Source organism: Nerophis lumbriciformis, linkage group LG26, assembly GCF_033978685.3.
Source record: "Nerophis lumbriciformis linkage group LG26, RoL_Nlum_v2.1, whole genome shotgun sequence".
Lineage (NCBI taxonomy): Eukaryota > Metazoa > Chordata > Actinopteri > Syngnathiformes > Syngnathidae > Nerophis > Nerophis lumbriciformis.
This window is the reverse complement of record NC_084573.2, coordinates 14,074,002-14,095,415: the sequence shown is the minus strand read 5'-3', so window position 1 is coordinate 14,095,415 and position 21,414 is coordinate 14,074,002. Positions and strand designations below refer to the sequence as shown.

The 21,414-nt window shown below is 41.9% G+C and overlaps 1 protein-coding gene across 2 annotated transcripts in view; it reads right to left on the bottom strand.

Annotated features, from left to right (window-relative positions):
* Positions 1-6,551: 6,551 nt before the first annotated feature.
* The window catches only part of xkr5a (XK related 5a), a 28,373-nt gene continuing 13,510 nt past the window's right edge, over positions 6,552-21,414 (bottom strand). The window contains exons 3-7 of one of the 2 annotated variants that reach the window (XM_061987344.2): positions 16,931-17,115; positions 16,625-16,837; positions 12,675-12,844; positions 12,490-12,601; positions 6,552-8,503 (exon numbers count right to left, since the gene is read on the bottom strand). In XM_061987344.2, coding sequence (XP_061843328.2) covers positions 7,563-8,503; positions 12,490-12,601; positions 12,675-12,844; positions 16,625-16,837; positions 16,931-17,115 — 1,621 coding nt within the window. In that variant the 3' untranslated portion in view covers positions 6,552-7,562. The remainder of the gene's footprint in view (positions 8,504-12,489; positions 12,602-12,674; positions 12,845-16,624; positions 16,838-16,930; positions 17,116-21,414) is intronic. The other variant, XM_061987345.2, reaches the window with a different exon arrangement.

The following is a 21,414-nucleotide window of genomic DNA, read 5'->3' as shown; positions in this document are numbered from 1 at the left end:
TGGAGTTCAGGGTGTGCAACTCGCTTTCATTGATCGATTGATTGAGAAGTTTATTGACATCTTAAAGAATTTAATCCATGTAATGCTTTAAAAAGGCAAATGGATGGCACAAAAAGCCAAAAGGCTCGTTTCCATTGTGGTCCATTAAATATTCATCACATTTGATACATTCAGTAATAAAATATATATAACCTGTAATATGTATATAAAAAACTACATTAAAAAAATGGATACATTATGTACATATACTGTATTTTTCGGAGTATAAGTCGCTCCGGAAAATAAGTCGCACCGGCCGAAAATGCATAATAAAGAAGGAAAAACATATATAAGTCGCACTGGAGTATAAGTCACATTTTTGGGGGAAATTTATTTGATAAAACCAAACACCAAGAATAGACATTTGAAAGGCAATTTAAAATAAATAAAGAATAGTGAACAACAGGCTGAATAAGTGTACGTATATGACGCATAAATAACCAACTGAGAACGTGCCTGGTATGTTAACGTAACATATTATGGTAAGAGTCATTCAAATAACTATAACATATAGAACATGCTATATGTTTACCAAACAATCTGTCACTCCTAATCGCTAAATCCCATGAAATCATCCTATACGTCTAGTCTCTTACGTGAATGAGATAAATAATATTATTTTATATTTTACGGTAATGTGTTAATAATTTCACACAAGTCGCTCCTGAATATAAGTCGCACCCCCGGCCAAACTATGAAAAAAACTGCGACTTATAGTCTGAAAAATACGGTACACAGTATACGTGTCAGGTGATTTGAAAAACAATATATACAAAAAACTGCGAGCCCTGCGGGGAACTCTCACTACTACGAAGATGATGGTCGTGTTGACTTAAGTCTTTGCATCTTAGCGTTTCGTTATTTTATCCATTGAGTGGATAATTTACAAGGAAAGAAGGCATTGTGCGTTGATACTGCATCAGTCTGCCGCCATCTGCTGCCAGCCACAACAGGAGCAGCAGATTGCTTGGACCAGCAGCAGCCAATCCGGAAGGCACTTATTTAAAGTCAGCTGAAACTTCATCTTTAAAGAGTGTCATGTGTGATGTGGGTTGCACTCAAATTGCTATTGCGAAAAAAAAATGCTATTGCAACATCCAGTGGACACATTTAGAACCGCAGTTTCTTTCAATAAAAAAATGACAGCTCATTTTTATACTTAGCAAACTCATCTTGCAGGCCGCGAGCCGGATTAAACCGGTTCACGGGCCTGTATGGCCCACGGGCCGTATGTTTGACACCCCTGCTTTACACCTTGAGTGTTGCCAATCAGAAATGACAGTAAAGCTTCCGTACGTACCCGGTTTTATGTTTCATCAGGATAATTCACTACAGTAAAACGTTATACGGGACTATGTATTGTAAAACCTTCTAAATAGACTAGGACAGAGGTGTCAAACGGCAGATGTGGCCAGCCACTTCATTTTATTTGGCCCTCGAAAGCCTGGAAGTAATATGTACACTATATTGCCAAAAGTATTTGGCAACCTATCCAAATGATGAGAATCAAGCACTTTGGCATGGAGACTGTTTCTACAAACATTTGTGAAAGAATGGGCCGCTGTCAGTGATTTCCAGCGTGGAACTGTCATAGGATGCCACCTGTGCAACAAATCCAGTCGTGAAATTTCCTTGCTCCTAAATATTCCAAAGTCAACTTTGTTATAAGAAAAGTGAAGAGTTTGGGAACAACAGCAACTCAGACACCAAGTGGTAGGCCACGTAAACTGACAGAGAGGGGTCGGCGGATGCTGAAGCGTATAGTGCAAAGACTTTCTGCACAGTTAGTTGCTACAGAGCTCCAAACTTCATGTGACTTTCCAATTAGCCCACGTACAGTACGCAGAGAGCTTCATGGAATGGGTTTCCATGGCCGAGCAGCTGCATCTAAGTCATACATCACCAAGTCCAATGCAAAGCGTCAGATGCAGTGGTGTAAAGCACGTCGCTACTGGACTCTAGAGCAGTGGAGACGCCTTCTCTGGACTGATGAATCACACTTTTCCATCTGGCAATCTGATGGACGAGTCTGGGTTTGGAGGTTGCCAGGAGAACACTACATTTCGGACTGCATTGTGCCGAGTGTGAAATTTGGTGGAGGAAGAATTATGGTTTGGGGTATGTTTTTCAGGAGTTGGGCTTGGCCCCTTAGTTCCAGTGAAAGGAACTTTGAATACTCCAGTATACCAAAACATTTTGGACATTTCCATGGGATGGCACTTCAAGTTCATATGTGAGTAAAGGCAGGTGGCCAAATACTTTTGATAATATAGTGTATCAATAAAGTACTGTAACTTGTCTAACTAAATGTATTCTTTCTTTCTATTTTGGGAGAGAAAAAAAAAGTACTCCATGTAATCGCAAATTATGTTAACTTAAATATTGTCTAATTATGCAAAAACATATTATCAAACAATTTTTTAAATAGAAATAAATACTAATAATAATGATTTCAAAGCAAGTTATCCATAAAATTGTGCAATGTAAAAGTAGCAATAGATTTCATGGTAAAATTGTGAAATTTACTGTGTTTTTTACAGCATTTTCTCTTAATGAAAAAAACAGTACTTGTTACTGTAATAAACTGTTTTGGCATTTACAGTAATACACCGAAAAATCTACAGTTTGCGGTTAAAAACAACAATAAACTGGCAGCTCAGGTGCCAAAAGTTTAAAAAGGAAGTCTAAGTCTAAAAGTGTACTGTATTTACAGTAAAAAAAAACAAATGTGAATTTTACAGTAAAAGTCTGGCAACTGAGCTCCTTTTTTACCATAAAAACAGAAGTACTGTTTTACTGTAATATACACTAAATTTTGAGGTGAAATTATTGCAACTTACCATATTTTTTTTTTTTACATTTTAGTTTAAAAAAATCTACGAATAAAATACATCAGCAAATTGTGTAACTATAGTATTCACTGTTAGAAGCGGCCCTCTGGGGCCAAAAATAACCGCGATGTGGCCCTGTGTGACTTTGACACCTGTGAACTAGCAGCACTGTTGAAAAAAAGCTTTCGCGGTCTAAAATCTTGTTACTTTCAGTCCTGTTACTCACCACTTAGGAACCTTTCATTAAAAAGTATATAGTTTACTGCACAGTACTGCACATAACACAACAATGATGTGTTGTGTTATAACTTTTTTCTTAGTATATGCTTCACCGCATTGAAATTATATTTAATATACAAACCCCGTTTCCATATGAGTTGGGAAATTGTGTTAGATGTAAATATAAACGGAATACAATGATTTGCCAATCCTTTTCAACCCACATTCAATTGAATGTACTACAAAGACAAGATATTTGATGTTCAAACTCAAACTTTTTTTTTTTTTTTGCAAATAATAATTAACTTAGAATTTCATGGCTGCAACACGTGCCAAAGTAGTTGGGAAAGGGCATGTTCACCACTGTGTTACATGGCCTTTCCTTTTAACAACACTCAGTAAACGTTTGGGAGCTGAGGAGACACATTTTTTAAGCTTTCAGGTGGAATTCTTTCCCATTCTTGCTTGATGTACAGCTTAAGTTGTTCAACAGTCCGGGGGTCTCCGTTGTGGTATTTTAGGCTTCATAATGCGCCACACATTTTCAATGGGGGACAGGTCTGGACTACAGGCAGGCCAGTCTAGTACCCGCACTCTTTTACTATGAAGCCACGTTGATGTAACACGTGGCTAGGCATTGTCTTGCTGAAATAAGCAGGGGCGTCCATGGTAACGTTGCTTGGATGGCAACATATGTTGCTCCAAAACCTGTATGTACCTTTCAGCATTAATGGCGCCTTCACAGATGTGTAAGTTACCCATGTCTTGGGCACTAATACACCCCCATACCATCACAGATACTGGCTTTTCAGCTTTGCGCCTATAACAATCCGGATGGTTCTTTTCCTCTTTGGTCCGGAGGACATGACGTCCACAGTTTCCAAAAACAATTTGAAATGTGGACTCGTCAGACCACAGAACACTTTTCCACTTTGTATCAGTCCATCTTAGATAAGCTCAGGCCCAGCGAAGCCGACGGCGTTTCTGGGTGTTGTTGATAAACGGTTTCCGCCTTGCATAGGAGAGTTTTAACTTGCACTTACAGATGTAGCGACCAACTGTAGTTACTGACAGTGGGTTTCTGAAGTGTTCCGGAGCCCATGTGGTGATATCCTTTACACACTGATGTCGCTTGTTGATGCAGTACAGCCTGAGGGATCGAAGGTCACAGGCTTAGCTGCTTACGCGCAGTGATTTCTACAGATTCTCTGAACCCTTTGATGATATTACGGACCATAGATGATGAAATCCCTAAATTCCTTGCAATAGCTGGTTGAGAAAGGTTTTTCTTTAACTGTTCAACAATTTGCTCACGCATTTGTTGACAAAGTGGTGACCCTCGCCCCATCCTTGTTTGTGAATGACTGAGCATTTCATGGAATCTACTTTTATACCCAATCATGGCACCCACCTGTTCCCAATTTGCCTGTTCACCTGTGGGATGTTCCAAATAAGTGTTTGATGAGCATTCCTCAACTTTATCAGTATTTATTGCCACCTTTCCCAACTTCTTTGTCACGTGTTGCTGGCATCAAATTCTAAAGTTAATGATTATTTGCAAAAAAATAAAAAAGTTTATCAGTTTGAACATCAAATATGTTGTCTTTGTAGGATATTCAACTGAATATGGGTTGAAAATGATTTGCAAATAATTTTATTCAGTTTATATTTACATCTAACACAATTTCTCAACTCATATGGAAACGGGGTTTGTATTATAGCAGTAGTTCTCAAACTTCCTTCACCAAGTACCACCTCAGAAAACACTTGGCTATCTAAGTACCACCATGATGACCAACATTAAAATACAGTAGCGTAGTAGGCCCAAGTATTCGTTAAAAACAAGGCCGATGTTTTTAGGACATTACACACAGTTTGAACAGTAACACTGTGTTTAAATATTTAATTAAGTGATTTTTCTGGCATACCATTAGCACGTACTAAAGTTTGAGAATCACCGAATTGTAGTAAATTATCTACAATTCAACAAAAACGTGCCTACACTTCAAAAGAGGACAACTAATCTAATGTAATGAAAAAATAACACTGCATATTCCACTCACCCCAAAAGTTATCCTTTTTATTGCTTATATAAAAAGCCACAGGCGGCTTTGCACTTCACAGTTCAAATTTCATACAGCACTTGAGTGAAAGAGAAAAGCTTATGTCGGTTTGTTTTTACACACTAAGAAGAAAATAAAAATGCGTGTATTTTTAGAAACAGCTGCTGAGCAACAACGAGAAAGCTTTCTGAAGTGGGTGTTACATAAATTCTGTAAAGTCACATACTTGAAAAAAATCCCCTTAAAGCACTGCACGATGATATGTATACATACATACAAAATTAAAATGAACACTGGCCCTAGTGTGTGAATGTGAGTGTAAATGTTGTCTGTCTATCTGTGTTGGCCCTGCGATGAGGTGGCGACTTGTCCTGGGTGTACCCCGCCTTCCGCCCGAATACAGCTGAGATAGGCTCCAGCACCCCCTGCCACCTCCAAAGGGACAAGGGGTAGAAAATGGATGGATCTTTAAAAAAAAAAAAAATACACACACAACGGATGTATACTACATCATACTTGTGCTTTAAGGAAGCCAGTGAAGCGAAGGCTTGTGATATTTAGAGTTTTGTTTTCTCTATTACCTACTATTACTTAATAACATCAAGTTATAAAAAAAGACCATATTATACAGCAGCTCTTAATAATGCAGAATAGCTTGATAGTGTGACCAAACAGCAGTTTTATTTAATAACTATATTAAATACCATACATATTTCTTGCTTTACACCCTTTTGGGTAAATAATCACTATCTCTGGCTATTCAATCATTTTGAATAATGATTTGCAGCTTTTGCCCTGAAAAGCTTTCACAGCGTACAGCTTTATCTGTAAACAGCTTTACAGGCATACTTGCCAACCTTGAGACCTCCGATTTCGGGAGGTGGGGGGCGGGGGCGGGGGCGGGGGGCGTGGTTAAGAGGGGAGGAGTATATTTACAGCTAGAATTCACCAAGTCAAGTATTTCATACATATATATATATATATATATATATATAAGAAATATAAAGTCAAGTATTTCATATATATATATATATATATATATATATATATATATATATATATATATATATATATATATATATATATATAAGAAATACTTGACGAAATACTAAGTCAAGTATTTCATATATATATATATATAAGAAATACTTGACGAAATACTAAGTCAAGTATTTCATATATATATATATATATACATATATATATATATATATATATATATATATATATATATATATATATATATATAAGAAATACTTGACTTTCAGTTAATTCTAGCTATGAATATATATTTGACGAAATACTAAGTCAAGTATTTCATATATATATATACATATATATAAGAAATACTTGACTTTCAGTGAATTCTAGCTATAAATGTATATTTATTTTATTATATATATTTATATATATGTATATATATATATATATATATATATATATATACATAAAAGAAATACTTGAATTTCAGTGTTCATTTATTTACACATATACACACACATAACACTCATCTACTCATTGTTGAGTTAAGGATTGAATTGTCCATCCTTGTTCTATTCTCTGTCACTATTTTTCGAACCATGCTGAACACCCTCTCTGATGATGCATTGCTGTGTGGCACGCACAAAAGTGCCTTCATCAAATGCACTAGATGGCAGTATTGTCCTGTTTAAGAGTGTCACAACATTGCTGTTTACGGCAGACGAACTGCTTTACGGTAGACAAAAACGTGACTGCTGTTGTTGTGTGTTGTTGCCGCGCTGGGAGGATGTTAATGAAACTGCCTAACAATAAACCCACATAAGAAACCAAGAACTCGCCCTCCATCATTCTACAGTTATAACGTGATTGGGCAGGTACGCTGTTTATATTGTGGGTTAGCGACTCAGGTCCGCATGGACCTGAGTCCGCCTGAATTTCGGGAGAAAATTTGTCTCGGGAGGTTTTCGGGAGAGGCGCTGAATTTCGGGAGTCTCCCGGAAAATCCGGGAGGGTTGGCAAGTATGCTTACAGGTGCCACGGTAGCTCTGCAGCGGTGCTTTAAATGCTGGTGTATCAACTGTCAAAATAAAATGAAGTTATATCCTAATGCCATTTGAAGTGTGGCTTTAAGTGGATTCCGCAACCGGCGAGTAATTAGTAGTCAATATTTCTAGCTATGAGGTCATACATTGCTTCCAAGCACCACTAATTAGCTTATTAACGAGGCCTTTAAAACAGCATTCAATGGCTCCACTTGTGCAATGTATTGCTTTCAGAGAATATTCCAATATAGATTATAATATACTACTGTACTAGCTCAGCGTGATGTCGACTTTGTTTTGTTTCGTTGTAATAAATGCTTGTTTCACATTTTTACTTTAAGCGGAAACTGCTGAACTTGCTGAAATCATCCTACTCCTGAACCGTGTCAGAAATATTCATCTTCATCTCTGCGGGACATTATGAGCTGCCTCCTGGGACCGCTGAGGTGAGGCACACTGGAGGGAGAGTCCAGCACTCCCGAGTCCAGTTTTGGGGTAGAGGTGTAGCGCGGCCCGACCCGACCAATTAGCCCTCGGACGTCCCTGTGAAGAGCCGGGTCGCTTGGGATGGAATTGAGACGCATGCCATGCTCAAGACCCCCAATGTCCCGGTCCAATCGGGGGTTACTGGAGCTGCTGGGAGACTGGGGATCAGCGCTGAAGTAGAGGGTTGAACTGGACTCTGTGGGGCAGAAGTACGGCTCCGGACTGTCTCCAAATACGGATTTGCCCTCTGGTGAGCTGCGCTTGAAATCGGACGCTGGCGACTCCAGCGGGCTCGCCATCTCCAGACTGTCGTCCTCTGCTTGTTCAAAGGACGTGGGTTCGCTCACAGTCTGAAATTCATCTTTGCAGTCCGACAGGGGTGCCAAGCCTTGCCCCTGAGACTCGGACATGGAGACACCCTCACAGCTTCCCCCTGCCGTGATGGTGTCGCCTTCGTTGCTCTTACACTCCTGGTTGTACTCCTCCATGTCCAGTATGGCTGCCGCCCCGCCTGCTCCGTACGCTCGGTTGATCTTCCCCAGGTCTCCTGTTTTGAGGGCCAGCCGTATGAGGAGCCAGTGATGGTGGTAGCAAGGACAGGAGCTGTTCGGCCTCCCTCCGCATGTGCTCGGATGCTCCAGCAGTGAACCGGCCACACCGGAGAGTGAAAAGCTGCCGTGGTTTTGCATACCGCCAACCGGCAAGCTTTTGTCCCCGAGTGAGAAGGAGGACTCCCCACGTTCTATACAAGTGCTACCCATGTGGTTCTGGTTCAGACCTTGGGCGATCTCTGTTGACTTGGGGTGGAGGAACCGGTAGTAGATGACCATGGAGGTAGCCCCTAGTAACCATCGAGACAGGAGGAGATTTTTAGCAAACCACACTGCAAAAACTGAAATCTAAGTAAGATTAAATATCTCAAATAAGGGTGATATTTGCTTATTTTCCGTCTGATAAGATAATTCTTCTCACTAAGCAGATTTTATGTTAGAGTGTTTTACTTGTTTTAAGGGTTTTGGTCCTAAATGATCTCAGTAAAATATTACAGCTTGTTGCTGAGATTTTATGACCTATATTGAGTGAAACATGCTTGAAACTATTTTTGTCCAAATGTCCAAAACACACCCAGCAATGGTGCACAGGAAGGCGGGGAAGAAGAGGGGAAAAGGCGGCCAAAATGGTCAAAAGTCCCATTTTTGTCCAAAATACCTCCCCGGGTTCTAGTCTCAGGAGCACAAGTCCCGGAATGCAAAAAATGTCCAAAACGCACCCAGCAAAGTCCCACGGGAAGTGGGGGAGAAAAGTCAGCAATAGTCCCCAAAAATTTTCAAAATACCTACCCAGGTTCGAGTCCCATAAGTCCCGCCGCCGGCCGCTCAAGTCCCGGGATGCTCAAAATTTCCATAAGACACCCAGCTGAGTCCCACGGGGAGGGGGGATAAAAGTTGGAAAAGTCGTCAAAAGTCCCAAAAACTTTCAAAATGCCTACCCAGGTTCGAGTCCCACAAGTCTTAAGACTTGTGGCACTCAAACCCGGGTGTGATTTTTGAACATTTTACCGACTTTTCTCACTTTTCTCGCCGGCCGCACAAGTCCCGAAATGCAAAAAATGTCCAAAACGCACCCAGCAAAGTCCCGATGGAAGTGGGGGAGAAAAGTGAGAAAAGTCAGCAATAGTCCCCAAAAATTTTCAAAATACCTACCCAGGTTCGAGTCCCACAAGTCCCGCCGCCGGCCGCGCAAGTCCCAGGATGCCCAAAATTTCCATAAGACACCAAGCCGAGTCCCACGGGGAGGGGGGATAAAAGTTGGAAAAGTCTGCAAAAGTCCCAAAAACGTTCAAAATGCCTACCCAGGTTCGAGTCCCACATGGAGTGCCACAAGTCTTAAGACTTGTGGCACTCGAACCCGGGTGTGATTTTTGAACATTTTACCGACTTTTCTCACTTTTCTTACCGCCTTCCCGTGGGACTTTGCCGGGCGCGTTTTGGACATTTTGGGCATCTCGGTCGGCGGCGGGACTTGTGGGACTCGAACCTGGGTAGGTATTTTGAACATTTTTGGGACTTTTGCCGACTTTTCCAACTTGTACCCATCCCCGTGGGACTCGGCTGGGTGTGTTATGGACATTTTGGGCATCCCGGGACTTGCGCGGCCATACATAAGAGTTTATGTTAGAGTGTTTTACTTGTTTTAAGGGTTTTGGTCCTAAATGATCTCAGTAAGATATTACAGCTTGTTGCTGAGATTTGATGACCATGCTTGAAACTATTTTTGTCCAAATGTCCAAAACACACCCAGCAATGGTGCACAGGAAGGCGGGGAAGAAGAGAGGAAAAGGCGGCCAAAATGGTCAAAAGTCCCATTTTGGTCCAAAATACCTCCCCGGGTTCCAGTCTCACGAGTCCCGCCGCCGGCCGCACAAGTCCCAGAATGCAAAAAATGTCCAAAACGCACCCAGCAAAGTCCCGATGGAAGTGGGGGAGAAAAGTGAGAAAAGTCAGCAATAGTCCCCAAAAATGTTCAAAATACCTACCCAGGTTCGAGTCCCACGAGTCCCGCCGCCGGCCGCGCAAGTCCCGGGTTGCCCAAAATTTCCATAAGACACCCAGCCGAGTCCCACGGGGAGGGGGGGATAAAAGTTGGAAAAGTCAGCAAAAGTCCCAAAAACGTTCAAAATGCCTACCCAGGTTCGAGTCCCACATGGAGTGCCACAAGTCTTAAGACTTGTGGCACTCGTACCCGGCTGTGATTTTTGAACATTTTACCGACTTTTCTCACTTTTCGGACGTCCGTTCGGGGCGGTATAGCTCGGTCGGTAGAGTGGCCGTGCCAGCAACTTGAGGGTTCCAGGTTCGATCCCTGCTTCCGCCATCCTAGTCACTGCCGTTGAGTCCTTGGGCAAGACACTTTACCCACCTGCTCCCAGTGCCACCCACACTGGTTTAAAATGTAACTTAGATATTGGGTTTCACTATGTAAAGCGCTTTGAGCCACTAGAGAAAAAGCGCTATATAAGTATAATTCACTTCACTTCACTTTTCTTCCCGCCTTCCCGTGGGACTTTGCCGGGCGCGTTTTGGACATTTTGGGCATCCCGGCCGGCGGCGGGACTTGTGGGACTCGAACCTGGGTAGGTATTTTGAACATTTTTGGGACTTTTGCTGACTTTTCCAACTTGTACCCATCCCCGTGGGACTCGGCTGGGTGTGTTATGGACATTTTGGGCATCCCGGGACTTGCGCGGCCATACATAAGAGTTTATGTTAGAGTGTTTTACTTGTTTTAAGGGTTTTGGTCCTAAATGATCTCAGTAAGATATTACAGCTTGTTGCTGAGATTTGATGACCTATATTGAGTAAAACATGCTTGAAACTATTTTTGTCTAAATGTCCAAAACACACCCAGCAATGGTGCACAGGAAGGCGGGGAAGAAGAGAGGAAAAGGCGGCCAAAATGGTCAAAAGTCCCATTTTGGTCCAAAATACCTCCCCGGGTTCCAGTCTCACGAGTCCCGCCGCCGGCCGCACAAGTCCCGGAATGCAAAAAATGTCCAAAACGCACCCAGCAGAGTCCCACGGGAAGTGAGGGAGAAAAGTGAGAAAAGTCAGCAATAGTCCCCAAAAATTTTCAAAATACCTACCCAGGTTCGAGTCCCACGAGTCCCGCCGCCGGCCGCGCAAGTCCCGGGTTGCCCAAAATTTCCATAAGACACCCAGCCGAGTCCCACGGGGAGGGGGGGATAAAAGTTGGAAAAGTCAGCAAAAGTCCCAAAAACGTTCAAAATGCCTACCCAGGTTCGAGTCCCACATGGAGTGCCACAAGTCTTAAGACTTGTGGCACTCGTACCCGGCTGTGATTTTTGAACATTTTACCGACTTTTCTCACTTTTCGGACGTCCGTTCGGGGCGGTATAGCTCGGTCGGTAGAGTGGCCGTGCCAGCAACTTGAGGGTTCCAGGTTCGATCCCTGCTTCCGCCATCCTAGTCACTGCCGTTGAGTCCTTGGGCAAGACACTTTACCCACCTGCTCCCAGTGCCACCCACACTGGTTTAAAATGTAACTTAGATATTGGGTTTCACTATGTAAAGCGCTTTGAGCCACTAGAGAAAAAGCGCTATATAAGTATAATTCACTTCACTTCACTTTTCTTCCCGCCTTCCCGTGGGACTTTGCCGGGCGCGTTTTGGACATTTTGGGCATCCCGGCCGGCGGCGGGACTTGTGGGACTCGAACCTGGGTAGGTATTTTGAACATTTTTGGGACTTTTGCCAACTTTTCCAACTTGTATCCCCCCCCCTATATTGAGTAAAACATGCTTGAAACTAGAATATCAACTGATGCAAAGCTGTGTCATCAACACTCACAAGTATAAAACTACTTTTTTAATGTAATAATTTCTTATTTCAAACATGAAAAAAAAACATGATTTTGACACAATTGTGTCTCATAATTAAAACAGAAGACAGCCAAATGGACTTTGCTGTTTTATTTTAAATGAAACAATAGAAAATATGTGCTCATATAGTTGTACAGTTGTTATTAGTGAGAATATACTTATTTTAAGGTATTTTTGGGTTCATTGAGGTTAGCTAATTTTACTTTTTTTGGAAAGTCTTGACAGGCCAAATGTTCTTGTTCCATTGGCAGATAATTTTGCTTAGTTCAAATAATATACCCCTATTTTTTGTATTTTTTTTTCTTGTTTTTGAACACTGACTTTTTGCAGCCTTTTTAGTGACGAGCCACACTTTAACATTCAGATCACCCTGAACTAATTTTGTAGTATTGAGTTCTACACAATCAACATATCTGAGAGTGACTCACCGAGGGTAAAGCTACTTAGGACACTGATGGGGAGCGTCATGTTATCCCACGACGCTTCGCTCAGTAAGTCAGAGGCGGCTAGCAGCAAAGTGGCGTTCTCAATCAGCATGAACTGAAAAGAGGAAGACAAGGTAAAACCAGGTGTCGTATCAAAAAAAAGGACTTTCTGTAAAATCTCTTCTTACAGTATAAAAGCTGGCCATGCGGAAACGCGAGGGTCCGTCTTTGACGTTAAGGAAGAGGAAGACGTGGATGAAACCCACCAGGCCGTTAAAGGCACGCCAACACCATGGGCCGGTGCAGATGTCTAGTTGCTGTGACACCAGCCAGAAGGAGGCAGTCAGCCAGTGAAAACCTGCAGGTAGCATAAAAGTAGACATGTTCTCTCGTTGGGATTATACAAAACCCAAAACCAGTGAAGTTGGCATGTTGTGTAAATCGTAAATAAAAACAGAATAAAATGATTAGCAAATCCTTTTCAACTTATATTCAATTAAATAGACTGCAAAAACAAGATATTTAATGTTCAAACTGAGAAACTTAACTTTTTTGGCAAATCATTAATTTAGAATTTAATGGCAGCAACACATTGCAAAAAAGTTGTCACAGGGGCATTTTTACCACTGTGTTTCATGGTCTTTCCTTTTAACAACACTCAGTAAACGTTTGGGAACTGAGGAGACACATTTTTTAAGCTTTTCAGGTGGAATTATTTCCCATTCTTGCTTGATGTACAGCTTAAGTTGTTCAACAGTCCGGGGTCTCTGTTGTGGTATTTTAGGCTTCATATTGTGCCACACATTTTCAATGGTAGACAGGTCAGGACTACAGGCAGGCCAGTCTAGTACCCGCACTCTTTTACTACGAACCACCGCTGTTGTACAAACCCTGTTTCCATATGAGTTGGGAAATTGTGTTAGATGTAAATATAAACGGAATACAATGATTTGCAAATAATATGCTACAAAGACAACATATTTGATGTTCAAACTGATAAACATTTTTTTTTTTTGCAAATAATCATTAACTTTAGAATTTGATGCCAGCAACACGTGACAAAGAAGTTGGGAAAGATAGCAATAAATACTGATAAAGTAGAGGAATGCTCATCAAACACTTATTTGGAACATCCCACAGGTGAACAGGCAAATTGGGAACAGGTGGGTGCCATGATTGGGTATAAAAGTAGATTCCATGAAATGCTCAGTCATTCACAAACAAGGATGGGGCAAGGGTCACCACTTTGTCAACAAACGCGTGAGCAAATTGTTGAACAGTTTAAGAAAAACCTTTCTCAACCAGCTATTGCAAGGAATTCAGGGATTTCACCATCTACGGTCCATAATATCATAAAAGGGTTCAGAGAATCTGGAGAAATCACTGCACGTAAACAGCTAAGCCCGTGGCCTTCGATCCCTCAGGTTGTACTGCATCAACAAGCGACATCAGTGTGTAAAGGATATCACCACGTGGGCTCAGGAACACTTCAGAAACCCACTGTCAGTAACTACAGTTGGTCGCTACATCTGTAAGTGCAAGTTAAAACTCTCCTATGCAAGGCGAAAACCGTTTATAAACAACACCCAGAAATGCCGTCGGCTTCGCTGGGCCTGAGCTCATCCAAGATGGACTGATACAAAGTGGAAAAGTGTTCTGTGGTCTGACGAGTCCACCTTTCAAGTTGTTTTTGGAAACTGTGGACATCGTGTCCTCCGAACCAAAGAGGAAAAGAACCATCCGGATTGTTATAGGCGCAAAGTTGAAAAGCCAGCATCTGTGAGGAGACCAATTTTTTAAGCTTTTCAGGAGGAATTATTTCCCATTCTTGCTTAAGTTGTTCAACAGTCCGGGGTCTCCGTTGTTGTATTTTATGCTTTATAATGCGCCACACATTTTCAATGGGAGACAGGTCCGGACTACAGGCAGGCCAGTCTCGTACCCGCACTCTTTTACTACAAACCCAAGCTGTTGTAACACGTGCAGAATGTTGCTTGGCATTGTCTCACTGAAATAAGCAGGGGCGTCCATGAAAAAGACATTGCTTTTTTTGCCACGTGTCTGCTTGCATTGGGGCCAATTGTGGCAGTGTCACACTGTATCCAACATATGGCGCTGCAGTGAAAAAAGTTTGCTTTGTGTGGCAGTTGCACATTACTGCCGCCCAAGGACTTGATTCGAACAATAATACCGGGTAGCACTAAACTGCATTACATTGACTGTGTAGTATAGCTGTTCCACACCACTGCCAACACTGCCTACAACCAACCACTCACTCTCACTCTTTCCCATGACTGTCAAGTCATCCGAAGGGATAACTGCGATGAAGAAGCAGCCAGTCTGCGCCACTTCCCACACGGTTCTTAGTGGCCGTCAATAGCTCTGGGGTCGACGGGTCCGTCCAATTCCGTGGTCTTCCTTGTTTCCTTCCACCCTCTAGTGTGCCCTACATGATGGTCTTGCACAGGGTGTCGTGGCGGCATGTGTGGCCGAACCAAGCTAATTTCCTTCTTTTGACTGTTGCGAGCAGGGGTTCTTGGTGACCCGAGTCCTTCGAGTTCACCTGGCATATACTCATTGCTTTTGTGTTTGTGGTATGTTATCTTGAGTTTTCTTCTGAGACATTTGTTTTCAAAGGCTTGTATTTATCGTTCTGATTCTACCTGTAGTGTCCAGGTCTTGCATCCGATACACAGTAATAATGATGTTATCAGGAATTTGTAAAGTTTGAACTTTGCTTAGTACAACCAACCACACATTGTTAAAGGGGAACATTATCACCAGACCTATGTAAGCGTCAATATATACCTTGATGTTGCAGAAAAAATACCATATATTTTTTTAACCGATTTCCGAACTCTAAATGAGTGAATTTTGGCGAATTAAACGCCTTTTTAATAATCGCTCTCGGAGCAATCTGCCATTTTCTCAAACACCGAGTCAAATCAGCTCTGTTATTTTCCGTTTTTTCGACTGTTTTTCGTACCTTGGAGACATCATGCCTCGTCGGTGTGTTGTCGTAGGGTGTAACAACACGAACAGGGACGGATACAAGTTGCACCAGTGGCCCAAAGATGCGAAAGTGGCAAGAAATCGGACGTTTGTTCCGCACACTTTACCGACGAAAGCTATGCTACGACAGAGATGGCAAGAATGTGTGGATATCCTGCGACACTCAAAGCAGATGCATTTCCAACGATAAAGTCAAAGAAATCTGCCGCAAGACCCCCATTGAATCTGCCGGAGTGTGTGAGCAATTCAGGGACAAAGGACCTCGGTAGCACGGCAAGCAATGGCGGCACTTTGTTCCCGCAAACGAACGAACTAAACCCCCTATCGACCCTAGCTTCCCTGGCCTGCTGACATCAACTCCAAAACTGGACAGATCAGCTTTCAGGAAAAGAGCGCGGATGAGGGTATGTCTACAGAATATATTAATTGATGAAAATTGGGCTGTCTGCACTCTCAAAGTGCATGTTGTTGCCAAATGTATTTCATATGCTGTAAACCTAGTTCATAGTTGTTAGTTTCCTTTAATGCCAAACAAACACATACCAATCGTTGGTTAGAAGGCGATCGCCGAATTCGTCCTCGCTTTCTCCCGTGTCGCTGGCTGTCGTGTCGTTTTCGTCGGTTTCGCTTGCATACGGTTCAAACCGATATGGTTCAATAGCTTCAGTTTCTTCTTCAATTTCGTTTTCGCTACCTGCCTCCACACTACAACCATCCGTTTTAATACATTCGTAATCTGTTGAATTGCTTAAGCCGCTGAAATCTGAGTCTGAATCCGAGCTAATGTCGCTATAGCTTGCTGTTCTTTCCGCCATGTTTGTTTGTGTTGGCTTCACTATGTGACGTCACAGGAAAATGGACGGGTGTTTATAACGATGGTTAAAATCAGGCACTTTGAAGCTTTTTTTAGGGATATTGTGTGATGGGTAAAATTTTGAAAAAAACTTCAAAAAATATAATAAGCCACTGGGAACTGATTTTTAATGGTTTTAACAATTCTGAAATTGTGATAATGTTCCCCTTTAAATTAACCCCTATACATTTCCATATCCTTTATTAAATTGGGCTGGTTTATACACCTATTTAACTACCCATTTACAGTACCAAATAATTGTATTCAGTTTACCTGCCACTCCGCAGACCCACCAGCTGAACACCCTTGCGAAGAACATGAGACACGTCACCCTGGCACCCAGCATGCCGGCCCTCCACACCAGCTGGCAAAGCAGGGCCGCCGGCGGCATGGCAAGGTGGCCCGGCCGGATGAGACGGCAAGCGCGGCTGTACAGCACCAGTGCCCAGGAGACGGACAGCACGCAAAGACCACAGGAGTAGGCCACTGTAAGGTAAACAAACACACCACAAACACTGCATGGCGTCGTACTTCCGAGTGATAGCTACGGTATATTAGAAGGCAGGTGAAAGCAATGACCTGGGGACATGATCCCTACGTCAGTGGACACCACGATGTATGCCTGCAGAAGGCTCTGTGGCAGCGAGACGACCAGAGCCTCCAGGAGCCAAAGAGCGGCAACGTCTGCCTGCTGCATGACGACAGCGCCCAGCTCCGCCACTGAGCCCTGCATGCGGGACACATATCTCATGCAGTCCCATAACCTACCAGGAGAGGACGACATAAACACACATCCCTGAACTCTAAGGACCCTTGCTGACCACCGCATTATATTGGCTGGCTGGTTGATTAGTACAGTCATGTGTTATAATTTCTATAGTAAGGCAGTTTGCTAGTTGTAACTGCAAAACTTGTTAATACACAGATTAAACTACTGAAAATATTTATTGGCCCATCTCAGGAAACTATTTAATTTTTGTATAAGGTCCTGAAGCTAAAAAAGACCCCAAATAGTAACAGGACCTAAAGTAACAGGAGTGACTTTTTAGCATAGAATTAGCAAAAACGTTAAATACAGCCCCAAGGCTTTTCTGCCAACAGCATGTTGACACTGAGCATGCAGTGATCCAATACAAAATGTATTTCCAAAATAAACCTATAACATAGTCATACTTGCCAACCTTGAGACCTCCGATTTCGGGAGGTGGGGGGGTGGGGGGGTGGGGCGGGGACGTGGTTGCGGGCATGGCTAAGAGGGGAGGAGTATATTTACAGCTAGAATTCACCAAATCAAGTATTTCATATATATATATATATGTATATATCCATCCATCCATCCATCTTCTTCCGCTTATCCGAGGTCGGGTCGCGGGGGCAGCAGCTTAAGCAGGGAAGCCCAGACTTCCCTCTCCCCAGCCACTTCGTCCAGCTCCTCCCGGGGGATCCCGAGGCGTTCCCAGGCCAGCCGGGAGAGATAGTCTTCCCAGCGTGTCCTGGGTCTTCCCCGTGGCCTCCTACCGGTCGGACGTGCCCGAAACACCTTCCTAGGGAGGCGTTCGGGTGGCATCCTGACCAGATGCCCGAACCACCTCATCTGGCTCCTCTCGATGTGGAGGAGCAGCGGCTTTACTTTGAGCTCCCCCCGAATGACAGAGCTTCTCACCCTATCTCTAAGGGAGAGCCCTGCCACTCGGCGGAGGAAACTCATTTCGGCCGCTTGTACCCGTGATCTTGTCCTTTCGGTCATGACCCAAAGCTCATGACCATAGGTGAGGATGGGAACGTAGATCGACCGGTAAATCGAGAGCTTTGCCTTCCGGCTCAGCTCCTTCTTCACTACAACGGATCGATACAGATATATATATATATATATATATATATATAAGAAATACTCCACTTTCAGTGAATTCTAGCTATATATATATATATATATATATATATATATATATATATATATATATATATATATATATATATATATAAATAAAGGTACCCAGAAAGGTTTCGAGTACCACCAAAAAAACTGAATCTCTGAAGACAGTATAAAAATCTGTGTTAAAGGTGTACAAATACTGTTTGTATAATAAGCATGTTATTGTTTACAAATGAGGGTTAAGAGTTCAGTACTAAAAAAAAAAAAAAAAAAAAAAATGTGGCTTAAGTAGTGTTTTTTATTGAGCTGCTGCATTTTTTTGTTGGGTTGTTTATTTATGTTGAGTAACTTCTACATTTCTAAAAGGGGAGGAATGTAATAGAGTGATCTATGTTTGTCTGTTGCCATCTCCTGGTGAATGTTGGCTATAGCGTACTGGGGTTACTTTTTGGTTGGCCAACAATTTACGTGGTGTTGCGCACCTGACGTCAAGTGTGTGAGTCAGTTCTGAAGTCTACAGTAAAGAGACGTACTTCATCACCTCGCCTGGTTATTGCCTCCAACTCAATGTATTACAACAACATTGCTGTTTACGGCAGACGAACTGCTTTACGGTAGGATAAAACGTGACTGCTGTTGTTGTGTGTTGTTACCGCGCTGGGAGGACGTTAATGAAACTGCCTAACAATAAACCCACATAAGAAACCAAGAACTCGCCCTCGATCATTCTACAGTTATAACGTGTTTGGGCAGGCATGCTGTTTATATTGTGGGAATGCGGACGTGAATACAGGCTGTTGACACGTCACTCAGGTCCGCATGGAGCTGGAGGGGGCGTGGCTTCCAGCGCCGCCCGAATTTCGGGAGATTTTCGGGAGAAAATTTGTCCCGGGAGGTTACCGGGAGAGGCGCTGAATTTCGGGAGTCTCCCGGAAAATCCGGGAGGGTTGGCAAGTATGAACATAGTTAAAAGTTAAGTTAAAGTTAAAGTACCAATGATTGTCACACACACACACTAGATTTGGTGAAATCTGTCCTCTGCATTTGACCCATCCCCTTGTTCACCCCCTGGGGGGTGAGGGGAGCAGTGGGCAGCAGCGGTGCTGCGCCCGGGAATCATTTTTGGTGATTTAACCCCCAATTCCAACCCTTAATGCTGAGTGCCAAGCAGGGAGGTAATGGGTCCCATTTTTATAGTCTCTGGTATGACTCGGCCAGGGTTTGAACTCACGACCTACCGATCTCAGGGCGTACACTCTAACCACTAGGCAATGTTCTTTACAGTTATGGTATTAGTTTATTCCGGACATGCATACAGTTACAATACTGTATCGTACATCACATATTTCCAGTTTTCTCATTACCACATATCCAAAAGGAGTGGAAAAAAGCAGACCTGATGTAATCTTACCCCTTTTCCCTTTCATAGCAACTTCTAACACACTTGGTTAATCGCTTCCTGTAGTCAATATGCAACACAAAGAAATGAGTAAATAATAAATAAGGTTCTCATTCATAAATAGTTAAGTTCGTTGTGTTTCACAATTAATGAGAGGAATCAAGAGTCCTATTTTTTTCAGGATTTGTTTTCCATATACGTTGTAAACACTTTTGAGTTTGAACAGTTGATTAAACTGAAGAATATTAGTACATTGTTTGACGTCTTTACTTAATCCATTCCATAATTTCATACCGCATACTGGTTATACTAAAGGTTTTAAGTGTTGTACATGAATACAAATGTTTTAGGGGGGGTTTTCTCTAATGTTGTATTTCTCCTCTTTGGTTGAGAGGAATTGTTGTACAATCTTGGGTTATAGTTTGCTTTGTGCATAATTTTATCTGTTTGCAAATGCACCAAATCACTGAATTTCAATATTTTCGATTCAATAAATAAAGGGTGTGAATGTTCTCGATAATCAACATTATGTATTATTCTAACTGACCTCTTTTGTCACACAGTTTGTGAATGAAGCATCATTTTGTAGTTATTTCCCATATTTCAACACAATAACTCAGACATGGTAACATGAGTGAGCAGTAGAGAATATCGAGTGATTTTTGTTCCAGAACACATTTTGCTTCATTCATTATTGAAGTATTTCTTGCCAACTTATGTTGTATATTTTTATATGAGATGTCCAGTTCATTTTATAGTCTATTATTAGTTCGTTCAGTTCAGTAAAGTTTATTTCGAACATGCATCACCTATAAATGTGATTTATTTTACCCTGTCAATGTCTACACCGTTTATTTGTATTTGTGTTTGACTTTCTCTTCTACTGTTAAAGAATAGCATTATTGTCGTTTTACTGAGATTCAAAGATAGTCGGTTTCAAATCAAACCATGTCTTTAATTTATTAATTTATTCTTGTTATTATTTGTATTAGCTTCTGTGTGTACAAAATGTGGTCGTGTCGTCTAGTACTAACTTTAAGTCTTTTTAAGTCCTTTGTACGGTACGCCGGACCACAGAGCTGACCGTAGTTGCCTGCTTATGTTTAATTAGGTTTTTTTCCTAGTCCCATACTGCCACCTCCAAGAGCATAGTTTGGGATTGGCTTTTTTCCCCTTGACTGTAAACAAATGACGAATTGTGTATCTTTGTAACTTTACAAATGTTGATTATATGTAGATTGAACAATTTTGGTGCTAGTATTGATCCCTGGGATAAGCTGCAATATATATTTGGTGCTGTAGTGCTAGCCTAGCTTCACATATTGTAAAATATTGATTACCCTATTTTTCGGAGTATAAGTCGCACCGGAGTATAAGTCGCACCTGCCGAAAATGCATAATAAAGAAGGAAAAAAACATATATAAGCTATGAAAAAAACTGCGACTTATAGTCCGAAAAATACGATAATTGTGTTAAATGCTTTACATATATACCGTATTTTTCGGAGTATAAGTCGCACCGGCCGATAATGCATAATAAAGAAGGAAAAAAACATATATAAGTCGCACTGGAGTATAAATCGCATTTTTGGGGGAAATTTATTTGATAAAACCCAACACCAAGAATAGACATTTGAAAGGCAATTTAAAATAAATAAAGAATAGTGAACAACAGGCTGAATAAGTGTATGTTATATGAGGCATAAATAACCAACTGAGAACGTGCCTGGTATGTTAACGTAACATATTATGGTAAGAGTCATTCAAATAACTATAACATATAGAACATGC